The 19,246-nt window shown below is 36.5% G+C and overlaps 2 protein-coding genes across 5 annotated transcripts in view; one reads left to right on the plus strand and one right to left on the minus strand.

Annotated features, from left to right (window-relative positions):
• The window catches only part of PHF20 (PHD finger protein 20), a 169,954-nt gene extending 165,799 nt beyond the window's left edge, over positions 1 to 4,155 (minus strand). The window contains exon 1 of the mRNA XM_007073632.3: positions 4,074 to 4,155. The gene's annotated coding sequence lies outside the window, so the exon portion shown is untranslated. The remainder of the gene's footprint in view (positions 1 to 4,073) is intronic.
• A 159-nt stretch (positions 4,156 to 4,314) lies between these two features.
• The window catches only part of RBM39 (RNA binding motif protein 39), a 30,182-nt gene continuing 15,250 nt past the window's right edge, over positions 4,315 to 19,246 (plus strand). For 2 of the 4 annotated variants that reach the window (XM_007073631.3, XM_007073628.3), the window contains exons 1-8: positions 4,315 to 4,634; positions 5,250 to 5,313; positions 7,087 to 7,136; positions 11,701 to 11,895; positions 14,242 to 14,307; positions 14,404 to 14,457; positions 16,224 to 16,341; positions 17,439 to 17,591. In XM_007073631.3, the coding sequence (XP_007073693.2) occupies positions 5,263 to 5,313; positions 7,087 to 7,136; positions 11,701 to 11,895; positions 14,242 to 14,307; positions 14,404 to 14,457; positions 16,224 to 16,341; positions 17,439 to 17,591 (687 nt within the window). In that variant the 5' untranslated portion in view covers positions 4,315 to 4,634; positions 5,250 to 5,262. The remainder of the gene's footprint in view (positions 4,635 to 5,249; positions 5,314 to 7,086; positions 7,137 to 11,700; positions 11,896 to 14,241; positions 14,308 to 14,403; positions 14,458 to 16,223; positions 16,342 to 17,438; positions 17,592 to 19,246) is intronic. The other 2 variants (XM_015536928.2, XM_007073630.3) reach the window with 1 other exon arrangement.

Here is a 19,246-nt window from a genome sequence, read left to right on the forward strand (position 1 = left end):
TTGAGATTCTTGATGTCATAATGACTTGGGAAAGAAAACAAAAAGGTTCATTATGCCTGTCAGTGGCTCAAGAATATTGCCGGAATCTATCAGGCAGGTTATGCAACCACAGTCTTTGGTCCAGGTCAAAAACTCTGGCCAAAAAGGAACCTTGGTCTTCTGAGATAGTGTATGAATTCTTTTGGGATGTCAATCTCAAGTTTTTTGAGATAATAAAATCTTCTCTTATGGGTGTGTTTTTACAAAGAGAGGTTTAAATTTAAATATATATATAATGTCTTAAAACATTTATGTTGTTTTGAGATACTTTGAACCATTCTTAAAAATTTTAAGTTTATTTATTTATTTAGAAAGAGTGTATGTGTGGATGGGGGTGGGGCAGAGAGGGGAGAGAGAGAATCCCAAGCAGGCTGTGTTTTCAGCTTGGAGCCGGATTTGGGGCTCAACATGGGGCTTGATCCCACGAACAGTGAGATCATGACCTGAGCCAAAATCAAATGCTGAACAGACTGAGCCACCCAGGCACCCCAGGGATACTTTGTATGTATAATTAAGTTGTAATGTTTAAGAGAATTTTGCATATTTAAGATTCTAATTAAATATGTGTAATTGAGTAATTGAGTTGAGACTTATGATTTTAATTGGAAAGGTATAGGAGACTACACTAGAAAATTTTAAGAAAAAGAAAATTTTCTTGGATACTATTTTTAATCTTATTTTTTAAATTTACATCCAAATTAGTTAGCACATAGTGCAACAATGATTTCAGGTGTAGATTCCCTAATGCCAGAAAATTTTAAGAAACTAAGACTGACTATACTTGTTATCAAAAAAAAATTTTTTTTAATCTTTATTTATTTTTGAGAGAGAGACAGAGTGCAAGCGGGGGAGGAACAGAGAGAGAGAGAGAGGGAGACATAGAATCCAAAGCAGGCTCTAGGCTCTGAGCTGTCATCACAGAGCCCAATGCGGGGCTTGAACTCACGAACCTTGAGATCATGATCTGAGCTAAAGTCAGATGCTTAACTGACTGAGCCACCCAGGCGCTCTTATACTTGTTATTTTTTTAAAAAGATTTTATTTACAAAAAAAAAAGATTTTATTTACTTAAAAAATGCAAATATCAAAAATAGCATTAAAAATTTATTTATTTATTTTTTAGAAAGAGAAAGACAGAGTGTGAGTTGGGGAGGGGCAGAGAGAGAAGGAGACACAGAGTCTGAAGCATGGTTCCAGGCTCTGAGCTGTCAGCACAGAGCCGGACGCGGGGCTTGCACCCACAAACTGTGAGATTATGCCCTGAGCTGAAATTGGACACTTAACTGACTGAGCCACCCAGGCGCCCTAAAAATAGCATTTTCTGTCCATAAAAGTCATACACTGACATCAAAAAACTCACATTGCAAAATATATATACTTTTAATGTTTATTTACTTTTGAGAGAGGGAGAGAGACTGCGCTGCTCAGGCACATGCGTGTGGGAGGGGCAGAGAAAGAGAGAGAGAGAGAATCCCAAGCGGCACCTGCACTGTCATCATGGAGCCTGACTTGGAGCTAGAACTCACAAACCATGAGATCATTACCTGAGCTGAAACCAAGAGTCAAATGCTTAACTGCTAGGTGTCCAGGCAAAATATATTTTTTAAAAGATTTTATGTAATACAAAAATATTTTAGTATTCATTTATTTATTTAAATTTTGGTTAACATATAGTGCAATATTGGTTTCAGGAGTAGAATTCAATGATTCATCCCTTATATTCAACGCTCAGTGCTCATCATAAAAAGTGCTCTCTTTAGTTACCCCTCACCCATCTAGCCTATCTCCCACGCACCCAAAAGATTTTACTTTCAAGTAATCTCTATATCCAGTATGGGGCTTGATCTCACAATCCTGAGATCAAGAGTCGCATGGTCAGTCGAGGGAGCCTAGGTGGCTGTTGGTTGAGCATCCGACTAAGGCTCAGGTCATGATTTTGCTAGTCCCAAGTTCGGGCCCCAAGTTGGGCTGTGTGCTGACAGCTAAGAGCCTGGAGCCTGTTTCAAATTCTGTGTCTCTTTCCTGCTCTCTGCCCCTTCCCCACTCATGCTCTGTCTCTCTTTCTCTCTTTCTCAAATATAAATAAACATTAAAAAAAAAAAAAAAAAGAGTCACATGCTCCACAGACTGAGCCAGCCAGGCACCCTGACATCTGACATCAGCAAAATAATTTTTTGAATTTTAAAATTCTCTAAGATTAGTATCTATTACATCCTGTATCCCAAGCTTTTGGCTATTGTGTACTCCTCTTTGTACATTATAGAACATAATAATATTCTCGATGGTGGTGATGATTTAAACCAATGACCTTCTGTTTCAAATGACTCGAGAATAAAATGATGAAAGGGGGAAAAATGATGAAAGGGGAATTAATTTACACAGAAAGTCAGTGAGCCAGACAGAGAAAGGTTTTGCAAAATGCATGAAAAGCATATTTTGTTTCGAATATCTTCTTTCAAAACATAAAAAATATATTTGTTTTAGAGACTGAGTTTTCCAGCTGGTGTTTGTGCTCTAAATTTCCAGGTTCTCTCTGGTCATCCTTGAACAGAAAACAATTTAAGAAACATTCAATAATCAAGTGACTGAAGGCTTACAGCCTTCCTATTCCCAAATAAGTCTAGAGGTTCAAGTCAAATTTTGTGCTGTCATGTTCCTAAACGAACAAATTAATAAGGGGCCAGCCACCTTTATACTTTGATATTTGCACAATTAACAAGTCACAATAATGAAAACCAAACGGGAAAAGAGAAAGCAAAAGTTAACTTTGTTTGTTAGCTTGAACATATTATGATTCAGTGTTTTGGGATTTTCAACACAAAAAATTAAGAGGATATGAATTACCAGGAAAAGGAGTAAGGGAATATTACTATGTAAAATCTACTAATCCTCTAAGAGAAACACCTGTGTGGGAGGTTAACCAGAAATGTAAAGCCCCTTTACACCTACATTTCCTTCAAATAATTGTTTAGCAGTAACAGAAGTTCACTTTTCTGAGGATGAAATATTTGCCAGGCACATTATAGACATTATCTCATGTAATCCTCACTATAGCCCCACTAGGTCTGCACTCATTTATCGAGGGTCTCCCTGGGGGAATTCAGTTAGTGAGCATTATCAGCCTAGGGCAGTCTCAAGAAGCTTAGCCTAGTAATTATTACTACCCCCTTCTTCACAAGAGGAGATGGGAGGATAGGCTCTAAGAGATTAACTTACTTGTCCAAGTCCAAGGTCATACAGTGTTGGAGCAGCTACACGAACCAAATTATCTCATGTCAAATCTTACCCTCGATTATTAAGCTATTAATAGACTTATCTGTAAGATTTTTTGCTTCTAATGCCTCGATTTTTTTCAAACATTTTTATCTTAGAGGAGGAAGCCTTAGAGCCAACGACCTCTCTGCTGCCTTCTTTTTCACAGCGTTGACCAAAGAGCAAGTGGTGCTTTTACACTGTAACTGCCAGGTATCTGGGGAGCTTGAGGGGCGAGGAGTCGAGTCCCAGGGGAATGGGGGACCTTTTTTTTTTTTTTTTTTTTTTTAAGAAATAGCAACCCCGACACAAGGCCAGACTGTAAAATCCCGAGCAGAAAGCTGATTCATTGCCAAAGGAAGTTTATTTTTTTCACCTCCTCATTGCCTTTCTCCACTATTTCCAAGCGTGTTTTGTTAGCAGTGTCTAGCCCACTGACTCCAAAATGCCGGAAAAACCTAGTTTTTATTCTACACCCATATCTCTCTAGCCCCTACCCCTGTACGGTCTCTTCTTGCCTTTCTTCTCACGTGCCTTTCACTTCTTCACCTTTGGCGGATGATCTATACATGACGCTTTTTGTTTTATTCTATCGCCATATGGACTAGATTGCCTTATGGCGACCTTGACAGACACCAGGGTGGGAAGCCCGGGGGAGGGGAGAGGCAGTCAGCTCTGAGAGAAAAACCTTCAGATAACTGTTGAGGAGACGCCACCGGGAGGAGGCAACCACAGGGCTCCACTTAGCGTTCAATTTTTAAAAAGATTGACAGGAAGTGTACCAACTGTCTTTGCTCTAGCTACTTGCGCGGTCTCGCGAGATACGGACGTCCGTGCAGAGGGGGTGTCAAAGGCTCCTCTCTGAGTGGGGGATGGGAATATCTGTGGCGCAATCATTGCGCGAGATTGGGCCATAGTCGCTCGGGCCATGCTTACATCTCGCGATATTTCGGCCGGTACGGTCTGGAACTACGGGCAACTTCTCGCGAGAGCCCGTGCTGAGGGCTCTGTGAGACCCCGTGTGTTTGTGTGTGTGTATGTGTGTTGGTGGATGTGAGTACGAGGAAGCAGCGGCCGCCATTTCAGAGAGCTTGTCGAAGCTGTCGCAGGGGTGGATCCTGAGCTGCCGAAGCCGCCGTCCTGCACTTCCGCGCGGGCTCCTCTAATCCCATTGTTTCTTTTAGATTCGCTCGGGCCTATCCGCCCTCGGAGCCCGAAATTCGGGCTGGGCGGTACCGCGGCCTGGGCCTAGCGGCTTAACAGTAGCAACAGCGGCGGCAGCAACAGCAGCAGCCCCCGTCTTTCCGAATACAAGCACCCCAGGGGCCCGAAAGCCCGCACAGGTAAGGAGGTGTCGCGGGCCTGAGTATTGTCAGAGCTTTTCAGAGGTTTAGTTTTCGTCTGGGTTGAGGGGCACTCCTTAGTCGGTGTTTAACGACTTGGTGGGGGGGCAGGTTCTCGAGAAATCGGCTCCATTTCGGCGACCGCGCCCTTATTTTCCGGTTGTGTAGATTTCAGGTTTTTTGGGTGGCAGGGACCCCAGAGAGGCCTAGGGCGGATAGAGACTGGTCCCTTAGAGGCCTGAGGCGGCCGCGACCTCCCAACATGGCGCCAGCCGAACGCTACCATGGCATACAACCCCTCCCAACCGAGGGAGTTTCCCTTTGCCCCTAAAATGGCAGCGCGGGTTTTGCGCGGAAAGAGGCGCTCTCGCTCGAGTCGCGCGCGTTGTTTTTGGAGTTAATTGTAGGCTGCTTTTTGAATGTACGTTTAATGTATTTCTGTCTGTTCAGTCTTGGAGGCATTTCAGATTTAGTTACCAAGACTGGTAAAGTGCATCTCCTTTGGTTATTCCAGGGTTTTTGAAGTATTTTCTGAAGTTTCGGAGTTTGTCGTGTAAGAAGGAAATAGGGCAGAATTGAAAAATGTTTACTCACTGAATTACCTTTATTTTCTAGGCGTTTAGAGAAAATGGCAGACGATATTGATATTGAAGCAATGCTTGAGGCTCCTTACAAGAAGGTGAGAAAAAACATGTCGGTGAGGTTTATTTATTTCTTAATTTAGCATTATCACGAAACTACTGCTGAAATGTAAACTAACCTCCCCGGAGCCCTCTTGATTTACCTTATCAGAGATGCATTACGTGTAACTTACAAAAGTAAATATATGCTATTGATGTAATAATATTGTGCAGTAGTTTCACTTCAGCGTGATGAATAAATGCCCATCTATCTCTCTTTGTAGACTTGCCTAACGATATCTCACCTCTACTCCCATGAATTCACCTTTGATTCCAGTGTGAACTGTCAATCATAAGGTAGTAATTGAGTGACTTATCGCTGTACCGTGGTCCCCTAGGTAAAATGACTCAACTAAGAATTACCAGCTCCAGTTTGGTATAGCAAAAAGGTGAATGTAGTGGTTTGGGAAAATAGCAGGGGTCCAAGAATAACAAAGCATAACCAGTCTGTGGCAAGCAAATCTTTAAATAAGTTTTACAAGAAGAAATGGGTGAGATTTAAATTTTCTTCTATATATATACATATATATATGACTGGTGATAGTAAATATTGAAACAGGCAGGTGATGATCTGCTCAGTTAAAAATTACTAAAATTCTTGGATCCCTGAATAGAAATTTTTTTTTAAAGCAAAGGAGGCAGTATCACAAACTTAAAGTCACTTGATGACTGTTTTTACTGTTCTCCATATTTTATTTTTAATTAGTCCCTGCCATAATATTTCACACTAAAAGCTACAGAGGAATTATTTTGGCTAATAGTATAGTCTTTGACCCATTTCAGTATCACAGTAAAAGTAAAGTGTCTTTTCATTCTTTCACCAGTTGGTGGTGAAAATAGCAGTATGCATGCATTATCACTGGTGTCACAAACTGTAAGCTTTGTAAGTTAGGACTTATACTTCTATAACTGATGTGATCAAACTTTGAAAATAAACATTGCACTAAACCTTTTAAAAATAATACATCTGTTTTGGATTGTATAGCACGACCATGTGGTACCAATATGGATGAATTCTTTCTAGCTTTAAATGGTGTATGTAGTTTTATAATGCTTAGACTCTTGAAGAACTACTTTCTATTTTAATGTTAAGATTCTTGTGTCTTAGTTTAACATGGATGTAGTTCCATGTAAACAGGTATGGAAGTAGGAAATGTTTAGGCTGGACTGGTGGATTATTAATTGACTTTCTTGGGTTCTTGGGAGTCAACATTACTAAAGCAGTGTGAATCCCTGTTTGCTTCAGGGCGAGATGTGTGACAGAGGTGGCATCAAGCTCTTACAGTCCCAACCCTCCAACGGAAATGGGCGAAGATCTCAGGAATGGCATCGGTCACAGGAAATCGATAGTGGCTGGCTGCTAGCATGGCCACTTGGGGCTTAGGCAGAAATAGAGCCATGGTACTGACCAAAGGGACCATAGCACATGGAATAAAACTCAAAACAGGACTTCATTCATGTTTTATAGAAATTCTATTTAACCACTTGAACACTGTAAATCTGGATAACTTAATATCTAACTATATAAGAAAGTAAAATTTAACATGTTAATATGCATTTTTATTTTTGTATCACGATGACTTAATTGTAAGCAACAAAGTGGTTAAACACATACCCATCTAAATTTTTTTATAGCCTTCCATGTTAAATTATAAGCAAGTAATTAGTTTTAAAATTGTTTTGTATTTTCTTATTCCTATTCCCTTTACCCTTTGACAACTTGAAATGTTACCACTTCGTCCTCATGATGTTCTTCTATCAACCCTGCTTAGGATGAGAACAAGTTGAGCAGTGCTAACGGCCATGAAGAACGTAGCAAAAAGTAAGTTATAACAAGGGACCTGGGGTGGGGGGGGGACCTTTATGTGATTGAGATCTTAAGTTGTGTTCCTGTGGCTATAGCATCAAACTAAAAGTTCTCTTCAAAAGCTTTTGTCTCTTTTAGAAAAGTTGTTCTTTACCTCCTGGGACAAGAAACTATTTGAGGATATGAAACTATGAACTCTTTCCCTAGATTTCAGGATATAGTGTCAGGGACCTTTTGGACACCTTCCCTTCCAAGTCTGTCCATGACAATCTGGATAAGAGTTCCTGTATTACAGCTTGTCTTCTGTCTTAAATTTATTAACTTTGGCTTAATATTTTGGTGTGTGTTATCAATAAAACTGTTACAATCTACTGAAGATGGGTTAGGAAGAAGAAAAGGTAATAAATAACCAGGCCATGGAAAATATTTGCTCTAAATCACCACTGAAGGAATCAGAGCTGTGAATTATTTATGCTCCTTGCTGCTTAAAGGCCCTTTTTATAGTAACGTTATAGCATAGTTAAGTACTTCTTAGGTGCTTCTTACATGGTTTTTGTTATCTTAAGCTTTTTAAACTTTAAGCCTTAAATAGAATGGAGTTTTTTTAAAGTTTTATTTGTTTATACAAGTTACTAGGTTAAATGAGTAACCCATAACAGGAACTCAGTGCTCCATAGTGCAGAATATAGTATAGGATAAGTTTCAATAAAATTGTAAGCAGAACCAGTTTATAAGGTTTGATCCTGTTTTTGGAGTTTTCTTTCAGCTTTAAAATTAATCATTCTTAATATCACTTGGTCATGTTACAAGCATTAAATTGTTTTAGTAGCCTATTTTGTGAACGTACATGACCTCATAATACGTAAAGAAAAAGTGATAACATAGCTGTTTATTTGATTTTTTTGGCTCTCATCCTAGTAAGAGCTCAGAGTGCTTCATAGTACACTACCTTAACATCCTCACAACAATTCTTATTTGGTAGGTTGATAGAGTTTCGCAAAATAGATGAGAAAATTCTTAGTTTGGATTATGCAGGCTTTGTTCTTTTTTTTTTTTTTTTTTATTCTTACACTTCCTCTAAAGTAATATAGTAATGCATTGAATTAAAATGCAATTTGTGGAAAATGTCTTATATTTTATTTTGGTACAAAGTTAGGTGGAGGATCTGTTATAGTTCCTCACTAATCACAACAGATTTTGGGAATTAATCATACTGGGTTTAGTCTTGAATTTTTATAGTTTGAGGCAATCAACCAACCTTTGTGTGGTTTAATGTTGCCTACTTTTAGACCTTTTACTAAAGTCAGTTTCCTAATTAATGACTCTAATTCACAGTTCTTCAATTCATAATGAAAACTAGGAAGGAGTATCCATGTAAATTTAAATTATCTAATCTAGGTGTGGGTAAGGATCTCATCCTGAGTGCCAGCAGGATGAGAACAATGTACTTTAGGGCACAGACTTTCTTTGTTCAACCATTCTCAGCTGTCACTCCTTGCTTCTAACTCAGTCTGCAGTTTATACTTATTTTTATCCTGCATCTAAGCTCATTAAGGCTACCAAGCTTACACAGGACATTTAGTATTAAGCTCTCCATGACTAATGGTTTATGACCTTTATCTAAAGAGTTTTCTGACACTGAATAGAAGAATGGGTAATTTTCTTTCATTGGCTATAGGATAGCCAATTTAAGGGAATGTCTTCTTAAAATAGCCCAACTACCATCTAGTATTTTTTTAAATGTAGAAGTTATTTCTGTCAGACTTCTCAGTCTCCGTTTAAGCTGCTTAAATAAATGGCTTTTTTGTTCAATCAGAAACTTTGCACCCATTTTTCTAAAGGGAATTAATCTTTCAAATTAATTTGGAAGTTATTTAGAAAAAAAATTTTCTATGTAAGGTTAGATGAGATATAGAACAAGTACAGTGTTCTGTGCTTTAGTGTTATGTGTAAGTTCTGTTAATCAAAGGAAAGTGCCATGTTGCATTTTTCATCCTAAAACTTCGTTGTCTTAAAAGCAATTGAGTATTGGGATGCAATTTTAAGGTAGTAAGAAAATGCACTTTTTGAGAAAGTGAGACTTGACTAATAACTAGTAAATGTTTTCTTTTAAAAAATAGTTCTGATTTTCAGTCTGTACACTCAGTTGTATTCTGGTAGTAGTAAAAAGAACTAAGTTTAACACAAACTGGTTATCAATTAGCCTACCTTCTGAAGAACTATACCCCTGAGTTTGGCAAGATCTCAAAGTATGCCTGAGCTTGCCTTCGTGGGAATATTACTAGTGTAATCATTTTTGGAAAGTCTGAACCAGTGTCCATTCAGTTAAGCTCTTTAGGAATTACTCAAAGGATAACAATAAAATGACACAGTTGAAATATATTGGCTACTGTGTGTGGATTATCTATAAATTTTGGAATAAATGACTTTTCTATTTTTTTCTTATTTTCCAGAGTACTTTGCATTTAAATTTTAGATCTTCTTACATGGAAGAGGTCAAATCCAGTTATAGCAAAACACCTTTACAGCAGAGGCCATATAACCAAAAAGTCCAAAGGCCCAGCCCAGTGGACCATTTACTTCAATGATGTTCAGTACAAAATTCCACTGCCACTAAAGACTTTGGAAAGTCCCTTTTAAGTTGTAACAGGATTTGACTATTAGTGTGGATTATGATAACCCTTCTTTAGTTAACTTAATGTTCTTTCAAGCTGCAGTTTGTTATGGAGAAGTATACTGCTTTCTTAAATTTTTGTCTGAGCTTTTATGAAGAGGATCGTGCTTCTGAATGTCTTAGTATGTTGTTGTCTTTTTACCTGTCTGGGGTTGCCTTCAGATGTGGGTGGGAACTCATCTGTAAAAAGTTCTAGGAAGACTTTTAGTTGAAGTTAGCTCTCCAATTTACCAGTCCTTTCCTTTGGCAGAGGAAGTTTGGGGCCTAAAAAAAGAGGTAGATTGGGAGGTTGGCTGCCTCTCTGTTATGGGCCATCTAGGAGCAGAGCAAAACTTTATTTGTCCTTTTTGTGGGGGATGGAGTTACTTTTTACTTTGTCCCCTGATGGATTATATGTAGGACTTCTGATTATAGCTATCTCACAGAATTCTTAAGGCTAAGACATAGGGTCAGGTGTTTCAGGCAACAGAGTTGGAATGTTATCTGTTGCCCTTCTGGGCATTGCTTTGATGACTTCTATATAAATAATGAGTGTAGCCTAATTTTCTGTCATGTGCTACCTAGCATATACATTTCTGACAGTCAGGTGGATTATCTTGAAATTTTAGACAAAGTTTCTGCCTCCTTGGAAAGCTCTACATCTCCTTGTGATTGGAGTGTGGGTTTCAAGATTCCAGAAGGTGGGTGTCTTCATTTTCTATTTTCAATGCACTCTAAGATGACCTGCTTACAGGTTCTCTGAGGCAGACTTCAATTGCTCTTGTGCTAACTTTGCTTTGATAAGGACTAAACAGTTTAATTAAATTTTCCAAATGATGTAGAGTTGTCAAAATGTTTTAATGATCTTTTAGCCACTACAAATTGACATTTTAGCGGAATAAGTTTATTTTGAAATGTCTTTCGGTTTATATTGAAATATCTGAAGGCACCTCTAAAGTTTGGGTGATGACACAGAGGTACAGATGGTAAGATTTAATTATGAAACGAATGGTTGGTATACTGTGAAGAACACAGAAATGACAGATACGACTGACTGGCTTTTTTACCTTTCAGAGTTTGAGATTTTATAAAGACTGATAAAGGTGTTGATCCTTGTTTATGATTGCACCCCACAGGCTTGTGTAAAATGACATCCTCCCCATTTTCTGGTGTACTCGTTATAACTTTTAATAGAAAATATCTGAAAAACAGGGAGGAGGGCACTTGTTGGGATGAGCACTGGGTGTTGTATGGAAACCAATTTGACAATAAATTATATTTTTTAAAAAAATCTGAGAAAGATCACATTAAAGTCTAGATGTATCAGAATGCGTTTTATTGCATTAGTTCTATCGTCCTTTGTCATTACTTGTAATTTTCCCAGGAAAACCAAAATATTGATGCTTGTATGGCCCTTTGAGAGTATAAAATACTCGTATTCATACATGTAAATTGGGTCAAATTTGGCTCATGTAAGGGAAATTAAGTTTATTTTTATGTAAATTTTTGTGTATGACCCACTGTTTCTTCAATGTTAACATTCTATTATAAATTTGATTTTATTACTGTATCTTGTAGATTACAGTAAATCTCTTTGTTGGCCAGTTATGTTGGTCACACTTTAAGAGTTCAAGTTTTGATCTTCTTCTTCCCAATAAATCATTTCCTTGTTAAAGCTGTAACTGACTCAAGAGAGATCATTAATAGTCCCTGCTCTCTCAAATGATTGTCACTGTCTGCTGATTTTAAGTAGTAGAAAGAAGGCAAAGGTGGGGTGCTATTTACCTTACCTAGGAATTATTTTTCCATAAGTATGATTATGTATCATAGTAGTAAAAATAGCAAGATAAATTTTTAAAAAGATTTCTGACCATAAAAGGAAGTAATCTTAAGCTAGCAAGATAATAGTAATTTTTTTCTTCTCAGGAGGAAAAAAAGCAAGAGCAGAAGTCGTAGTCATGAACGTAAAAGAAGCAAAAGTAAGGAACGGAAACGAAGTAGAGATAGAGAAAGGAAAAAGAGTAAAAGCCGTGAAAGGAAGCGAAGTAGAAGCAAAGAAAGGAGACGAAGCCGCTCAAGAAGTCGAGATCGCAGATTCAGAGGCCGCTACAGAAGTCCTTAGTATGTAACTATAGTTACAGTGATTTTGGTTTTAGAGTCATTCTCTGGGTGTACATAAAACAATTTAACCTGGAAAATTTGCATTGTAAAATTTTGTTTTTCATTACGACTAGTTAAAAAGCATTAGATGAGGTATTGGCATTGAAAAGTCTAGCAAAGTAGAAATACAGCATGTGGACCAGTACATAACATTTGTATTACTAAGCATACAGATTTTCTGTTACTCCATCTAAAATATTTTAACTGTATGCCATGTAAACTAGACCAAAGCACTGCAGTGCTTAAAAAACTTGATATTGTAGTACCAAATATTTGAAAGCTTAAAGGTGTGTGAGCTATTTAAATTTTCTTTACTGAACATAAATTAAAAATTTTAAAGCTCAAATAGACAAGTTATAAATGTAATTAGTCAAATATGTAGTTAATCTTGTCTGGCTGTTTTCAGCTGAAATGACAGACCATTTGTGAATTTGGTGTATGCTCCTTGATAATGATCAACTTGGGGCTCATCACATTTATATTTAAGGTTTTTAAAAATAGTAAGACGCTGATAAAAATGCTTTGAAATTACTCTGGAAATTTGAATGTGGTTATGTAACAAGTTGGAAATATATTTTATTACGGTCATTTTAAAAACTGTATTAATAAAGTTTGGAAGGAACCTACCTACAACTCTTAAGGATTGCTTCTAGCTAGCAATTCTTAGTGCTTTAAGATGTTCTTTCCTCTTAGTGAACATACTGTTGTAAACTGTGGGAGTTATTTTAAAATTAACACTCTTGAATGGTTGGAGATGGAATTCAAAGACAAACAGACCTCAATAAGACATTTGGCTCTTTCACTTGTGCAAGTTAACACTCCAAGCTTGAGCTTTCTCATCTTTTAAGAAGAAGGTAATAACTGACAGATAAATTTAATGAGTTGAATTGAGAAGAGAATGAAAATAAAGCACCCACATTAACTGCTATTCATGAAATGTTTTAGTATTATTTGAAGCCATTAAAGTTATTAACACTTTGGATCCTGATTCTGGGTCTTTAACCTTTAAAATAAAAAGGATTGAACTCCTTGTTTTCTACTTTCTTCCTAGCTGCTTATCTCATAAACAATTTAAGAGCTGAAAGAGGACACAATGTTGCTTTAATTCCAGATGCTGTATTAAAAAGTACTTTGTTTTTTTGTCCAATTTATCAAAAATTACCATATTCATTTTTACCAGAATGAATTAAATGGGGGAGGATTACTTTAATAAATTCTGAATATGGTTTATCTAGAGTAATGAAAGCTTGAAGTCAGCCTGTAATCCTAGTCTGACTTCAAAGTGATTTAGTTCTCACATTTGTTTTCATGTGATCTTTAATTTATCCATTAAATGTATACTCTTAATTCTGGTTATTAGTCTGAATGGCAAAGGACCCATTTAACATATAACTTTATTTGAACTGCTTGGATGTTGCAGGTGTGCATAGAGTCCATGAAAACGAGTCCAAATGTGGATCACATACCACTGTTTTGTTTTGTTACCCTTCCTGAAAAGGATAGTAGGATGAGCACTAAAGGACATCTGACCTGTCCCTTTAAGTTAGTTTGGTCTTTCAGAATAAAAGATCCAGAAACTATTGGGCCTTTTTAAGATTCAGAATAAAATTGTGTTATAACAGTTACCTTTATAATATTTTCGAAAACATGCTTTTATTATGTCAAGTTCATAAAACATTTTTTGAAATAATAATTTTCTTCACATCTTTACTATGGAATATTTTGCCACAAAGAAAAGTATGACACATAAACTTCTTTCATGCAGTCTCTGAGACTTAACTGTTATGTGGAAAAGAAGTTTTCATGATGTTAAAGAATTAGTTCCTTGTTTTTAAACATTCCTCAAACAAGAAAACACGTATGAATATTGTATATGTATGTGCATACAAATGTATTCCTGAGAAAGGATCTGCAAAAATACACACCAAATTGTTAACTGCAGTTATTCTGGTGTGAGGGAAGTTCAGGGTGACTTATTTTCACTTCTGCTTTTTTTTTTTTTTCTTCTCAGGAATGTATTCATAGTGTAAAAAGAATTATAGACTGAAAATGAGGGTGAGATTTTTTAGATTCTTAACAATCTTGAGGCTGTAACCTTTGGTCTCGGCACCTCTCAGTGGTCCAGGATGGATAAATATAAGAGCAGTTTGCCTGGGATAATTAAGAGAAAAAGTCTCTATTTTCTCTTCATAATTGAGGTGGAAAAGAATCAGCCTGAACAATGTTAAACTTGCTGGAGAGCGCATGAACGCGATCTTAGCAAGACCCTAACCCTGTAACTAGTGTAATTTTGTGTTTCCTTTTTAGCTCCGGACCAAAATTTAACAGTGCCATCCGAGGAAAGATTGGGTTGCCTCATAGCATCAAATTAAGGTTTTTAAACATACTTCTGAATTGTTTAAATTGTTTTTCAAGGAACTGATGTGGTGTACTTGTTTGGGTAATTTCTGAAACTTTTTAACTTTGCAGCAGACGACGCTCCCGAAGCAAAAGTCCATTCAGAAAAGACAAGAGCCCTGTGAGGTAGCTGTTGTCCCTATTTTTTTTTTTTTCCTTTAGCACTTTAAGCTTTTATAAAGCTTTTACAGTGTATGTTACTATTAATTAACATTTTGTAATTTGGACAGTATTTGTACTATATCTTCTGTGGGTAGTACTGGGATACTGTTAAATCAGTGTGGATTTGTAAGTTTTCATTTTAATTTCGTATTACTAAGAATGGAGCAGTAATTAATGTGTAGATCTTACATGTGTTCTTAAATCACTTGTAAGTAAATTTTTTTAATGGTAGCTATAGAAAATTTTAAGTAGACTTTGCTTATCTTTGGAATTAATAAATTTTACTAATGTAGCTTCATGGGAAAGTGGTTGTAACTATCACAAGTTTTATCATTTGGCTGTCTTTACTGAGATAAAGTACTTCCATTTCCAAAGTTTTAGCCAGGTTTGTTTGTTTCTAAGTAGTAATCTTAATGTTCTCGAATCTTTGAGTTAATTTTCCTCTTAAATATAAGACCTCCCTATCACACCTTCTATTTATTTTGGCTCAAGGAACACTTTGGTATGTGGCAGCATTATTCTTTACTGATATTCTGGTTTCCCTTAAAGGGCACCTTTTAACTTAGAGGTTATTACTTGTTATATTTGTTTGATATATTGTAATCCTAAGATTTGATGAAAACCTTAATATTTTTAAAAGCTCTTTTTTGTAACACGGAGCTTTTCACTCTTTAATATTTACTTTCCTAAGAAAATCCCCTTTAGTTCTCATTTTATGGATGCAGTCTAGCTTTGTACCTCTGTTTTATATGTTTAAAATTAGCTGATTCCTCAAGGAAATGTGCCAGAATTTTGTAGGTAGAATACTTCAAAAGTACTTCCTGACAGTGCTTAGAATGCGGATAAGAGCATATTTGTGCTTATGTCTCTAAGGATTCACTTAGAACCTTAACCTTAGTGATGTTTTCTAATAAATAATGTTAATAGACGCTTGTGTTTCTTCCTCAAAATTCATGAAATTAAGTTTCATCTCTTGTGCTTTTTTACTTAACTCAGGCACTTTAGTTCCCTCCATATAATCAGAAATGCTGTCAGTTATCAAGGCTATATGTAAAAATAATTAAGTTGAATTCCACTGCTGATAATTTGTCTATATAATTTCCTGCTTTTCATTTTTGATTTGCTTATGGGTACTGTTTCTGTATTTTATAACCGTCAAGAAACATTCTTTTGGATACTAAATTTGTAGAGTCTTACGAGACTGATCTAATAAACAACCAGCTCGTTATTCCATATATTTATCTCAGTTTGTTAAATAAAAAAATCAGGAAAAAATTTCAGAATAAAATAGTTCTCATAACTTGGAGTTCAGCATTTGTGATTGTCAGACTATTTCACTGTATGATTTTGTTTTGGGAAATCATTCCTTCCACTACAGTCTGATACTTGTAGTTAGTTATTTTTAGTGACTCTTATTAAACTCGGGTTTCTGATAGTTTTTTTTATTATTCTGTATAAATTACTGTTTGTAAAATTGCCAGGCCAATGGACTTCTGTCCTGGTACCATGTGAGGTATTATCAGAAGAAACATCTAGTAACTGTCGTCTTGTTGAAGGAATTGAGTCACAGTGAATTATTTTATGGATGTTTTGTATAAATCTTAGTGAAATATTCATTTTTTGAATAGTGACAAACTACTTTTGTTAAAGTTTATTCTATTTATTGAAAATGAATTTTAAAAAGTAAAAATAAGAGCGTAAGTTATAAAATTAATTTTTATTCCTGTTAGGGAACCTATTGATAATCTAACTCCTGAGGAAAGAGATGCAAGGACAGTTTTCTGCATGCAGCTGGCAGCAAGAATTCGCCCAAGGGATTTGGAAGAGTTTTTCTCTACAGTAGGAAAGGTAAGTTTTTAGTTTATTCGGGGAGATCAAGTATGTGAGAAGTGCAAACAATATTTTTATTACTTCTTTTTAGAGAGCACTGGTGAGGTAGAGAGAATCTTACGTAGGGTGCACACTCAGTTCTGATCTCCAATGCAGGGCTCGATCCCACAACCCTGGGATCATGTCCTGAGCCAAAATCAAGAGTCAGACACAACCAACTGAGCCACCCAGGTGTCCCAACAAAAAAACATTTTTTTAAAAATTTTATTTATTTATTAAAAAAAAAAAAATTAAAACGTTTATTGAGACAGAGCACGAACAGGGGAGAGTCAGAGAGAGAGGGGGAGACACAGAATCTGAAACAGGCTCCAGGCTCCGAGCTGTCAGCACAGAACCCAACGCGGGGCTTGAACTGACGGACTGTGAGATCATGACCTGAGCCGAAGTTGGACGCTTAACCAACTGAGCCACCCAGGCGCCCCCCAAATTTTTTTTTTAATGTTTATTTATTTTTGAGACAGCATGAACAGGGGAGGGTCAGAGAAAGAGGGAGACACAGAATCCTAAACAGGCTCCAGGCTCCGAGCTGTCAGCACAGAGCCCGACACGGGGCTCGAACCCACGGACTGCGAGATCCTGACCTGAGCCGAAGTCGGACGCTTAACCGACTGAGCCACCCAGGCGCCCCAAAAAAACATTTTAATAATAACGTTAATATGTTAGGTTGAACTAGAGAATATTTAAACATCAAATCTTTTGATTTGTTTGGAATTCAGTTAGGGAATTTTTTTGCGCAGCATTTCTGTTTTACTTCACTTGGAAGTTAATAGTATTGGAAATAATAACCATTATCACACATTCATGAGAAGTAGAAGTGGACTGACAATTTTACTTATTTTAAACCATTGTTGGGGAGGGGAGGGTGCCTGGCTGACTTAGTCTAGAAGATATATGACTCTTAATTGCAGGGTCATCAATTCTTGCCCCACATTGGGCGTAGAGATCATTTAAAAGTAAGCAAATAAAACCACATTGTCAGTAAAATAAAAAATAATGGTTTATAGTGGATGGTTGCATAAAGAGAACCTTGTATTAAGTGTTTGTTTTCTTTTTAGGTTCGAGATGTGAGAATGATTTCTGATAGAAATTCAAGACGTTCCAAAGGAATTGCATATGTGGAGTTTGTTGATGTTAGCTCGGTGCCTCTAGCAATAGGATTAACTGGCCAACGTGTTTTAGGAGTGCCAATCATAGTACAAGCATCACAGGTAATTTTTTTCTTGGTTAGGAATTTGATTAGCGATAGTACAAGAAACCTGCTCTTAATGTTATGCTGTAGTACCTTATATAATCATGAATTATTGAGTTAGATGTTCTCAGAACAGGTTTGTTAATTTTTTGTCTTCATTACTTTGATAAAAAGTATAATTTTAACAATATTCTGTTCGTGTTTTTTTTTTTTGTTTATGTAATTTTGAGAGAGGGGCAGAGAGAGATTCCCAAGCAGACTGCTCTGTCAGCACAGTGCCCAGTGTGGGGCTTGAACTCACAAACCGTGAAATCATGACCTGAGCCGAGTCAGATGCTTAACTTACTGAGCTATCCAGGCACCCCCATCTTGTTCTAATATAAGTCTTGAATATCTATTTCATGAAAAAGACTTGAGACCGTGGTCTATAATTTTATTGATTTGTGGTGATTCATTGAGTATAGAAGCATCGAAGAGCATGTTTACCGCTGCTTTTTTAAATGGAGTGATTTTGACACTTCTAATAAATTTTAATATTTTTATTGTTTTATAATGCATCTTACGATGTATAATGTATAAGATTTTATAAAATGTTAAGAGTAGTTTGAATAACTATCAGTTATTAGCATTTCTTGAAGGTAAGATGTTTCAAACTAATTTTCAGAAAGTCTTCTGGTTAAAATGTCTTCTGTTCCTTTTTGCTGGTACTTTATAGTGAGTAATGCCTTTGGGAAATGAAATTAGCGTTAGCAATACAGTAAATGTGAAAAAATTGGTATGTATCATTCTATTATGAAAGTATGTTTAGGATTCTGTATCCATACTTACTTTTATTAAGAAACATATCTGTCACTGGTAGCTCAGTTTTTTCTTTTTAATGGAGAATATAGAATTCAAAGAATATTTTTGAGGGGCATCTGGATTGTTCAAGTCATGATCTCACGGTTCGTGAGTTCGAGCCCTGTGTTGGGCTCTGTGCTGACAGCTCAGAACATAGAGCCTGCTTCAGATTCTGTCTCCCTCTTTCTCTGCCCCTCCCCTGCTCACCCTCTGTCCCTGTCTCTCAAAAATAAACACTGAAAAAAAATTAAATACTTTGAGCAATATAAAAGTTGTGTTAAAAAAAAATAAGTCCTGTTGGTTGCTTTTCGAACCACTGAAGTTAATACTCTGGAATTCCTAAATAATATAGTTACTTCATCAACTTCAGTGATTTTATTTATAAAATAAGTAAAAAAGGCACCAGCCTTGGAACCAGATCTGACATGAAATTCCATCCAGTTTCACTGCTAATAAGTTGTTTGTAACTAAGTTACTCACTTACGTCATATCTAAAAGGCAATAATAGAGCCTATTTAATGTTTTAGAAGTAACTTGATAGTGGGTATTTATCACTTGAATGTCTGTTTAAAAAAATAGGCAATTATTGGGAAATGGGTAAAAGTAATTCCTTGATTTCCCGTAATGAAGGACAAACTTAATAGCATGTAGACAGAGGGCTGAAAATCCTCAAATTAAATGAGGTTTTGAATTCATTTAACTTTTAAGCTTCCTTTGGGATATTTACTGCTCATGGTGCCCCAGTTTATTAATAAGAAAAGGAACATGTGTTAGAGTATAAATTGATAATCATTACCTTTGAGAAAGACTACCTTTAGAAAAAATGACAGCTAA

Source organism: Panthera tigris, chromosome A3 (assembly GCF_018350195.1).
Source record: "Panthera tigris isolate Pti1 chromosome A3, P.tigris_Pti1_mat1.1, whole genome shotgun sequence".
In the NCBI taxonomy this organism is placed as follows: domain Eukaryota; kingdom Metazoa; phylum Chordata; class Mammalia; order Carnivora; family Felidae; genus Panthera; species Panthera tigris.